Source organism: Asparagus officinalis, unplaced genomic scaffold (assembly GCF_001876935.1).
Source record: "Asparagus officinalis unplaced genomic scaffold, Aspof.V1 AsparagusV1_Un280, whole genome shotgun sequence".
Taxonomy (NCBI): Eukaryota; Viridiplantae; Streptophyta; class Magnoliopsida; order Asparagales; family Asparagaceae; genus Asparagus; species Asparagus officinalis.
The window spans coordinates 322,365-333,574 of NW_017972545.1; the positions used below are offsets into that span (position 1 = coordinate 322,365).

Sequence of the window (11,210 nt, forward strand, 5' to 3'; positions counted from 1 at the left end):
GGATATTAGCCAGTTGTGCAAGGACACCGAACTAAAAGGGTTGACTACTTGAGCTGGCAGGAGTCTCCTTCATCAGTTCTTTGTTGTAACGCAACACTTTCTGTTTAGGCCTTTCAGGCACTGCCTAAGATTCTGGTGACTTTGAAGAGTTTTCTGCTGCTGGAGGGTAATGCTTAGCAAAGTATTTCCTAGCTCTGGTACCTAATACGGCCATCTCGTTGTCAGAATCAGTGAGAGCAACCGCTTCTACCTTGTCGTCATCTAGAATTGCAGACACCACATTACAGAGCTTAGCCTTACCCTTGGACTTCTTTGAAGGATTAGAAGTCTACTGCTTATCATTAAGGAGATTGGGATGGACCTACATGGTTTGTCCTGACGATAGAGTTTGCGGTACCAAACCTTTCTCCTGCTGATGATGAGGGTCTGTGTTGACGATCCTCAGTTCTGCTTTAGGAATGGGCACAACTCCCGATAGTGCAAGGACTTCGAGGATATCTTTTCCAAACTTGAGAGTGACCATATTTGTAGTCACCTTCTACTGGGCTGTTTCCTTTTTTAAGGACCCCTACTTCATAAAGGGTCTAGATTTTATCTTTGAGGATATAACATTTGGAGGTGGGATGATGAACCATCTAGTGGTACACATAGTAGTTAGGATCATCTGTTTTAGCCGCATCCTCATGCTACCTTATCTCTAGCAGTTATATCTTGTTGCTCTTGAGCAAGGTGTTGAAGATAGCAACCACTTGATCATCTTGGAAGTTGTACTGCTTCTGGAAACATGGTTCAGAAGATGTAGCTTTTTGCTTCTGAGCCGGCTTAGAGGTTGAAATAGTCTCGACAGCCGTAGTCTCTTTACCCTTTGATCGGGTGGGATTTCTGGATGAACTCTGCTTTGGAGCTCCTCTTTTTAGTTGGGGTTCTTCGACTTCCAGCCTCTTGAGCATGTTCTCCACTTGTTCGCCATGGCGAACAAGCTTTTTACAAGTTTGGGTTTCAACCACTCTAACATTGGACAAAATATGGATTGAATGATTTTTGCGGCACATTTCAATCAACGTACTTTTAGAGACCTGATCACGGCAATGTAGGGAATTTCTAAATCTTTTCACAAAATTGTTGATGGATTCACCTTTTCTCTATTTTTTAGCTAACAGAGTGGACATCGACACTGCGGTATTATCATCGAAGAAGTGAGCCAAGAATAGCTTCTCCATATCAGTTAAAGATTTGATAGAGCCTGGTTCTAGCTTCTGAAACCATTCAAAGGCTACCCCATTCAGGATTCCGATGAATAACCAGGTCAATATAGGATCATTACCTGTAAGAAAGTCTATCTGAGCCAGGAAATAATATATATGTTGCGATGGAGATTCTTTGCCATCAAACTGAACTAGGCTCATGGGCTTGAACTTTATCGAATAGGAGACTATATCCCAATTGACTAGATATATCCTGACAACCCCCAGGTTGTTCATATTCTTCTGGAGCTTCAAAGCGTCGAATTAGCTTTGGAACTTGTCAAGCCTTTTATCTCGGGGATTGTGTCTAGAAGATGATGCCCCTTTCGAAGACTTGGATGACAAATCAGAAGGCGACCCAGGATTTTCTTCCCCTTCTGTGGTTTAGGGAGGAGTGGGTTCCCGCCCTTTGTTCTTGGTTGAGGATTTTGGGGTAGCCTGTGATGTCCTCTTTTTCTTCTTCTCCTTCTTTTTCAAAAGCTTTTCTAGCATTTCCTTCATGGCATTGATTATTGTTTGCTGGGTGGCAATTGCACCTTGTTGCTCTTCCAGCTTTCTGGCTATGTTTTCAGAAACTTCAGCCATGTCCACCTTTACGCGCTCACCCTGAATCGAGCTTGAAGCCTGAGAAATTGCTACTGCCAAGCAATCGTCATCATCATCAGAAATGGATGCTAACCGCCTATAATCAAGAGGTATGGCAACCCCCTTTTTTAGTCCGGGTGTGCTAGTAGACTCCCTCATGGTCAATAAAAAGGCCTTTTAGATTTGGTGAAAAATCAGCATCAAAGGAGTCTAAATTTTTCACCTTGGATTTCCCCGTCATGTTGATAGTGACAGCTGGGAGATCCAAATCATTAAGAGCATGTTTCCTCACACGATTGCATCTTAGGCGAGGATGTCTCGCTTCTGCTAGTCACCCTGAGAGCCTCCCGAATATCGACGGTCTCGACAATTCAGTACACTGGCAGTCAGCAAGTACTATCGTAATAAGCCTCTCGCAGTGGCACTAAGGAGTTGCCTCGTGAATAGTATGCTTGCAAGTCAAGCGCTCTCTAAGATCCACTATGGGCCGATTCATACAACCCTCAGCATCAGAAGGATTGGACGAGTGATTGTGAGAAGAAGGCTCAGAGGAACACTTGGAAAAACACTTCGAAAAACACCAAGTGTTGGAATCCAGCGAGCTTGCCTTGATAGGCGAGGCTACCTATTCTGGTGAGCTTCAGTTGTTTGGTGAACTCGAATCTGTTGGCGAGGTTCAGCTTCCTACTCTTTTAGGTGAGGTTCTCCTATTTGGCGAACTTGGTGAAGTGCGCCTGTCGGGCGAACTACTGCTTTACCTTTCTGGTGAAGCTCGGTTTGCAGGCGAGGTTCAGCTATCAGGTGAACCTGGTGAGGTTCGCTAGTTGATTTACGTTCGCTTGGTTGGGGAAGTTTGTCTGAACGGTGACTTTTGCCTGTAGTGTGATGTTCACCTAAACCGCGTAGTTCGCTAGAACTGGGAACTTCGTATTATGGTTCTAGCATTGTTTTTAAGGCCTGAATAGTAATTTAGGCCGCCATAGGAGATCAGAGCGCGTGCTTCGCGGTGAGCGCAAGCTTGTCATCGCCTTTGCTTGATTCTCTTTGAAAGAGGAGTGTTCATGTCAATGGTGAAGGCGTGATCCATGCCGACACGAACCTTAGTCCCCTTAGGGCATCTCCAACCATACCCTCCAAATTTGGCCCTCCAAATTGGAATATTCTAGGAATATTCCAATGTGGAGGGTGAAATTTGGAGGGTTGCTCCAACCCACACTCTCCAAATGTTTTTCTTTTTATTTTTTTTGTCAAAAAAGCCATATAAATTAAAGAATGTTGGATATAGTTTACGTTAATAATTTCATTGTTAACAATTTACTTGGGAAAAAATTATAACATTATAAAGGTGTCGATGAGAGCTTTAAAATGAACCCAATATTAATACTGCAATACAACATATCATAAAAGAAGAAATTCTGAAATAACAGTGAAAGCATACATCGATAGAACAAGAAAGCAAATATTAACCTCTAATACAACATACCATAAGTCGCAAACATAAACCTCAAACATAAAATATGATAAGAGACAATTAAAATTCTGGCAGGTCATTATCGTTATAACTACCGGTTCCATCCTGATCTCTCGAAGAACCACCATATTCATTTCTTCCTACAGAACCAGCTTCGCCAGCAAATTGAGAAAATCCTCCTTGATTTCCAGTGGGAAATTCATATTCGTTTTGTCCTCCTACAGCTCCTCTAAGAAGATCAGAAAATCCTCTTGGCCCTCTGGAGGAAAATCCATAGTCGAATGATGGAGCTCTATATTCCTTTCTATTCATAATTTCCTTTTTTTTTGTTGATAGTAAGCACGTTCACTTTGATCAACGATCTTACTGAGATCAGTCAACATAATTTGTCTATCCTCGCTTTCACGCTGAAGAGCTAATTGTTGGTCACGTTGTTCTACTTCTCTAGCTCGCAATTCTAATTTTATCTTTTCATTTTCAAGTTTCATTATCATCAATCGCTCCACTTTTCCCTGCTCATTTCACGTTTAGCATCCAACTCTTGCATACTCTTAATAATTCCCTCCTCATAACTAAACTCTGCCAAAATTTTTCTCTTTGCCTTCTCTTTCTTTCTTCCAACAGGGCGACTTGCTGGGCTGTCCGTGGGAGACAGGCCATCACTCATGTTAACAAAACTTTCCCTCTCCGTGTTCGACTCTGATCCTTCAGAGATGCTCCCAACTGCATGATTGGATTTAGGGTCAGCCTATTTCTCGGCATCCTTGAGGATCGTCGAAACATGATCGAATTGAAATCCTTTCTTTTCTTTAACATCTTCTCCGTACATGATTCTAGCTTGAGTCAACTAACAAAATTACAAACAAAAAATATTAGACAGTTGAAAATGATATTATAAAATCCATAGTAAAAATATATACTTACTATATCGATTTCAGAAGCTCCACTTGGATTCAGTCGCTCGATTTGTCGAACACAACCCCGAAATTTTTTTGCTGCCTTCTTAATTGCGTCCATACGATATTCCAGAGACTTTGGTGACCGTTGTCTATCACCTACCTTCTCATGGAAGACTGCTGTGATCCTTTCCCACATCTTATCTTTCTTTTGGCATGTGCCTGAGACTGGGTCTTGAGAAATTTCAAGCCATGCCAAGCACAAGAACTGATCTTCTTGGTTACTGAATGATTTTCCTTGAACAGATGTCATAGTGGATGAAGAAAGATTGGTGGACAAAAGTATGGGATAAGCTACCATTATTTATAATACAAGTCTCCTGACGAGCACAAGTGATGGTGGGAATCTGGTGATTGCAAGAAGACAAGCACGAGGCTCGATATTGACATGACTGGACATGGCTCTTGGAAACATCACCCGATGAGAAGTGATGGTGGGAATCTGGTGATTGCAAGAAGACAAGCACGAGGCTCGATATTGACATAACTGGACATGGCTCTTGGAAACATCACCCGACGAGAAGTGATGGTGGGAATCTGGTGATTGCAAGAAGACAAGCACGAGACTCGATATTGACATGACTGGACATGGCTCTTGGAAACATCACCCGACGAGAAGTGATGGTGGGAATCTGGTGATTACAAGAAGACAAGCACGAGACTCGATATTGACATAACTAGACATGGCTCTTGGAAACATCACCCGACGAGAAGTGATGGTGGGAATCTGGTGATTGCAAGAAGACAAGCACGAGACTTGATATTGACATGACTGGACATGGCTCTTGGAAACATCACCCGACGAGAGGTGATGGTGGGAATCTGGTAATTGCAAGAAGACAAGCACGAGACTCGGTATTGACATGACTGGACATGGCTCTTGGAAACATCACCCGACGAGAGGTGATGGTGGGAATCTTTCACAACTCTTTAAATATATGAACTCTAAATACAAAACTCAATATATCACAACTCTTTTCTCTTCATACAATAAAATATGAGCTTTGGAGAAGGGTCATCTTGGAACCACTCTTCTTCTTCCTCCGATGGAGAGACCCTCGATCTTTGCTTTCAAGACTGGGAGAATGAACTGGCTGAGCAGGAGGAGCGAGATGAAGTCTTGAAGAAAATATTGGCTCGTCGTCTTCAAGAGAGCAGAGAACGAAAACGTAAAGGATTGATTCCTGGTCATGTGGTGATCAATCAAGGAAGAGAAGAAGGTAATTCTCGACTTTGGCACGATTATTTTTCTGAGAAACCCACATATGGGGATGCTCTTTTTTGCAGAAGGTTTCGATGTCGACGAGATCTACTCCTTCGCATTGTCAACGCAGTAAAAGAACACGACAACTACTTTGTGCAGAAGAGAGATGGTCTTGGTGTATTAGGATTATCGACTTTACAAAAAAAAAATAGCAGCGCACCGCATGTTAGCGTATGGAACTTCAGCGGATAGTACCGACGAATATATTAGGATTGGTGAGTCAACCGTAATCCAATGCTTAAAGAGGTTTTGTCGGGCAGTTATAGAGGTGTTTGGAAATGAATATTTGAGGTATCCCACTACGGGTGACATTGCACGGTTGCTAAGGAAAGGAGAAGAGCGCGGATTTCCGGGAATGTTGGGCGGTTTAGACTGCATGCACTGGAAATGGAAAAATTGTCCAATGGCTTGGGCGGGACAGTACTCGGGACGTCACGGAGGCCCAACAATGATTCTAGAGGCAGTAGCCTCATATGACTTATGGATATGGCATGCTTTTTTTAGATTACCAGGATCTAACAATGATATTAACGTACTGCAATCTTCAAATTTGTTTGACCAACTAGCACAAGGTATTTCTCCTCCTGCTAATTATAGTATTTTAGGAAAGAATTATGATACAGGTTACTACTTGGCCGATGGGATATACCCCAAATGGTCTACTCTTGTACAAACAATATCCCAACCACAAGGGCCTAAGAGGCAGCTCTTTGCTGCTATGCAAGAAGGATATCGAAAAGATGTAGAGCGGGCTTTTGGTGTTCTTCAGTCATGATTTGCCATTATCAAGGGACCATCACGTTTTTGGGACAAGCGGAGACTACACGACATAATGACTGCTTGTATTATACTACATAACATGACTGTGGAGGATGAACGCGATGCAGAACCAGAGATTATTGTTCATGACAAAATTTCAAGACCTTAAGAGATAGATATTGATGATGTCGAACGATTCCAACGATTCCTTGATCGACATAGGAAAATTCAAGATAGGGAAGCTCATTTTATGCTTTGAAACACACTAATTGAACATTTATGGCAGAAGCACGGCAACGAAGGAATGTAATTTAAATATTGTAATTTATGCTTGTATTTTTTTATGGAGCAAGTTAAATAGATCCCCGTATTTAAAATTTTATGTCTGATACTTATTTATTTAATTTAAAAATTAATAATTTTATAATAATACTAAAATAAATTAATCTTAGTTTCATTTTAAAGATGTCAACGGGCCCTTTTCAAATATATAATGATTTCAAATATTAGATTAATAATTTTTTAACTATATTTATTTGAAATTAAACATCTAATTTAAATTACTAAGAATGATGGCAAAGTGGTAAATTTTAAGAAATCAAATAGTTAAAATGGCAAAATTGTAAATAAAAAATCATGAATAGGGTTATGGAGAGACCCTCCAAAATTTCTCCCCACCCTCCAAATTTGGAGGGTCAAATTTGGAGATCTCCAAATTTGGAGAGTGGTTGGAGAGGTTCCACTCTCCAAATTTGGAGATTTTGGAGATTTGGAGGGTGGTTAGAGATGGTCTTAGAGATAGGAGTTTGTGCAAATTGTTTGACAACCCATCGAGCGACTCCTTGGTTTGCATTTTTTTACCTTTTAGTCGGCCTCAACGGTCTTGGGAGGGATGGAACCCCCAGTGTTTGCTCGGGAAGAGCTGTCAAGCATAATAACCTTAGTTTGTTGGGGCTGAGTCGCACGCAAGACTTTGTGATACTTTCGTGACGTCTTGCCACCAGAAGAAGATGAAGATAAGTACCCTTAGTACTTAGTTTGATTGAACTTGATGACGAGAGACTCAATTGTTGTCCCTATAGCAACCTCGTCAAATTGCACCACCACCATCTGGTCTGAAAGAATGGTTTCTCCCACTATGGTCGCCATCTTTTGTAGGTCATAAAAGATGATTCTAAATTTTTTTGATTAAATTGTGTATTAAAAACTAGAAGTCTCTTTTACACAGAAGAAGAGAGAATTGATCTAATCTCTCTTTTATTTAACGTGGGATCTTTCGGGGCGATAAGATTCTTTCCCTTATGCTTGAGTCGAGTTTGCTTCTCGTTGACAATTCGAACAAGGTTGTGAACAACCTTCAGCGCATGATAGAATTTTTGTCTTTCGAGTTTGAACACCCTAGCTAAGGATTTGAGGGCCGAATGCACAAAATACGAAGATTTGTTCAATGCTCGATCTCTCAATGCCAAGAGTTCAAAAGTCTGGTTCCCTCTTCTGTAGCCATTTGTGGCTTTTTATAGAGGAGAATGGTTCATAACCAACTCCTAAGAACGTGGGAAGTGGCTACAACCACACCCATAATTCAGGCTTTAGTGGCTGACTTGGTCAAACAACTCAGGCGAGCTTGACCATTCAGGGTAGCTCTACCACTCAGGAAAGCTTGGCAAGCTTGCAGGCGAGCTTCGTAGGCAAAGTTAAGCGTTCAGGGGAGCTTAACTTTTGTTCAGGAGAGCTAAGCATTCAGGCAAACTTAGCATTGTCTGCAAAGTCAAGTATTCATGCGAACTTGGATCGGTGTGAGTTATTCAGGCGAAGCTTGAAACATGTAGGCAAACTTTAAGCATTTAGGTGAGCTAAATTTCATTCAAGCGAAGCTGTGTCATCTGATAGACTTAGCTTGACTTTTCTTATTTGATTCAGGCGAACTTGTATGGTTAGGCAAACCCTTGATTTTTCTTTGTTAGGGGTATAGACAATTTTATTTGCCTACAGATAAGAATCCCTTCTTCTTCCATATGAAAATATAGATCAAAACTCTAATCTCACATATGTGCGATTAGATCACTAATGCTTGGATAGAAATCCAGTGGTAGAGTGGAGAAGAAGAAGATGTATCGCTGATGCTTGAATATAAAGGTAAGTGCCTCCTCCAGTAGTGAGGTTGCATCACCATTCTTGTTTAATCCTATTTTATTATTTATTATTTATGTTCTCTTTAATTATTTATGCTTTCATGAGTTTCATGTTAATATCATCTCATGATTGGTCTTATATAGTTATGGTTTATTTAACAAAATAGTTTATATCTACGAACTAGGTTTTCTGAGGATCTTGTGTGACTCACTTATTTGTACACTATATAACTTGTCTTTTAACTAGTTTAGATTCTCTTAATCATGCTAGTAGTATTCTTCAAAATTTTGGTCAAGTTTTTAGCAAAAGAACCCACAAAAACCTAAGAAAATAAGAAAAATGTCATGAATCAAGCTCAAATGGCCGCTGATTGATGTGCTCTAAATAAACTGTTACAAGTTCACAACCAGCATGTGTATTATGCAAATGTTAATCTCACGAATAAGGAGGATATTAGAGAAGTCTTAAAGTGGTTCTTAAAATATGTAAGAAAAAAATTAAAGAGTATAGAGATTAGTTGGGTGGGATTATTGTACATAAAAAGACTGAAAACAAGAAGAGAGAATGAAAGAAAGAGAAGAGAGAAGAAAATAAAAAAGAGAATAAGATCAATAGAATAAGCAAATAAAGAGACAGAGGAGATCAAGTGATAAAACTAGAAATCTAAGATTTAATTCACCAGTTAATTCCTATTTAGATTTAAGAACTACTCTCTTTTAAGTCTCATATTACTTAGATTATTAAGAAAAGATTATGAAGTTATTCAAAATAAGCAAAACCTATAAAAAAACAATTTCAAGAAATATCACCATTGATGAATAGAGCAATTTAGAATTGAAAAAACATAAACTATAGAACCATTTAAGATAAGTATAGCCTATCGAATTCTTTTTCTACTAATTGTTATTCTAGTTGATTATCCTAAGCATGATCATTTTAAGTACAAAAATAGAGAAATTAAAAAATTAAATTAGTTTCATATAATCGTAAAAATCCTAAAGAAATTAGCTACTCATATTACAAAAGCAAATGAATCCTAAATTACAAAGCTTGAATAAAAAGTAAGGAATTAAAAATCTAAACTACAAGAATAAAGACAATAAATTAAAACATAAACTACAGAACATGAATAAAAAGCAAGGAATAAAAATATAAACTACAAAGCATGAAATAAAAATAAGAAGTAAAGTCATAAACATGCAAATATAAATAAGAAAATAAAAGATAAAAAAAATAAAAACTTACATTACAAGGGGTTGCCTCCTTACGAAGCAAATCTCATCAACCAAATAAAAGAATAAAAAAATTAAAAAGGGGGAAAGACTTTGTATATTGTGAACTGAAGTTTATAACTTAAAGACCTAATTAAAGGCTCTCCTCTCAAAAAGGAATTTTATAAAAATTTTAAATCTCTCACCCTTACCCTCTACTCCTATTTATAGCCTACAATATATAATATTAGTTCTTGGATCAAACTTCGGCTCTAAAAAATTAAAATTAACCATTGATTAAAATATGTTACACATTAATCGATTATCTAGTCGATTAATTCCTTGATTAGGTTGTAACATAATTTTATTTTCTTTGCTTGTTAACTCAAGTTCTCTTAGACTTTGGACTTGTGGGCTTTATTTAGGCTTCGAGTAGAGGCATTTTGGGCTTCTTTGAGTTCTTGATAAATTCTTTATTTTCTACAAATTATTAGAACAACGCAAAGTTAACAGCGTAAAGTTGACAAAAGAGTTATGTAGATCGCCGATGCAAGCTAGAAATTTAAGTTGGTGATCATATATTTCTGAAGGATACACCAATTAAAGGCATATGAAGAGGTGGAAAGAAAGACGAACTCTATCCAAGGTATATTGAACTGTTCAAGATATTAGAGAAGATTGGACCTGTTTCTTATCGTCTAGCCTTGCCACTGGAATTAGAGAAGAATCACAATGTGTTTCATATCTCCAATCTAAAGAAATATGTGTTAGACCTAAGGCATATCATTTTGTACCAAGCCTTTCCCCAGTGTAACAATCTGTCTTATGAGGAACTAGCCCATTCGAGTTCTAGACTTTAAGGAGAAGCAACTGAAAAATAAGTGCAAATCCCTAGTTAAAGCGTTATGGAGCAATCAAGGAGTTGAAGATGCAACATGGGAACTAAAAGTCGAGATGCAGAACTTATTTTAGGGGTATTTTGGGGATGAAATTTCCTTTAAGAATGAAGGATGAAACATTCTTATTTTTTGTCAGTCAAAATACCATTGTCGATATCGACTCTTGAATCTAAATCGACAATTTTTGATCTTGATAGCATGAGTTTAAGAATCTACAAATTGAAGAACTTTTGTCTATGCATACTTCGATTATGGCTATTAATCAAGCTATAGTGTTCACAATAATCATTAACATCAAATCCCATGATATAGAATCTTAATTAAAGCTAGTCCAAAATAACAATTAACTATTTCAAAACCATATAATTGATGCCTCAAATTATTTTAAGCAGCCATGTTATTGAAGAAATTTTACACACTAACCCTCATGATGCCCCTTATAAGTCACATGGGTGAGGTGTATAAGATACTCAACCTCACCCTCGCTCTCTCTCATTTTCATTTAAAAAGGAACTTCTCTAACTCCCTCTCCCCTTCACCTTCCTTTGGCTGACCCAATTTTAGCCCCCCAAAATCCATATATTGTTGTCAAAAAACTCAAATTTTCTCTCAAATAATTAGCTAGAAGAAGAAGAAGAAGAAGAAGAAGCAAAGATAAAGGATTGCAAGAAAGCTTGGCAAAGGAGTC

The 11,210-nt window shown here is 38.5% G+C and overlaps 1 protein-coding gene across 1 annotated transcript; it reads right to left on the reverse strand.

Annotated features, from left to right (window-relative positions):
• Positions 1–4,048: 4,048 nt before the first annotated feature.
• On the reverse strand, positions 4,049–4,509 carry LOC109827528. Its single transcript, XM_020394539.1, has 2 exons — positions 4,225–4,509; positions 4,049–4,147 (listed from the first exon to the last, which is right to left on the reverse strand). The coding sequence occupies exons 1-2, from the start codon at positions 4,507–4,509 to the stop codon at positions 4,049–4,051; spliced, it is 384 nt and encodes a 127-aa protein (XP_020250128.1).
• Positions 4,510–11,210: the final 6,701 nt, after the last annotated feature.

Excerpts from the sequence above, each read along its gene's own strand:
- LOC109827528 (XM_020394539.1), bottom strand. The coding sequence starts at position 4,509 with ATGACATCTGTTCAAGGAAAATCATTCAGTAACCAAGAAGATCAGTTC. Across the intron at positions 4,148-4,224 it reads GAGCTTCTGAAATCGATATA|TTGACTCAAGCTAGAATCAT; the intron begins GTAAGTATATAT and ends TAATTTTGTTAG.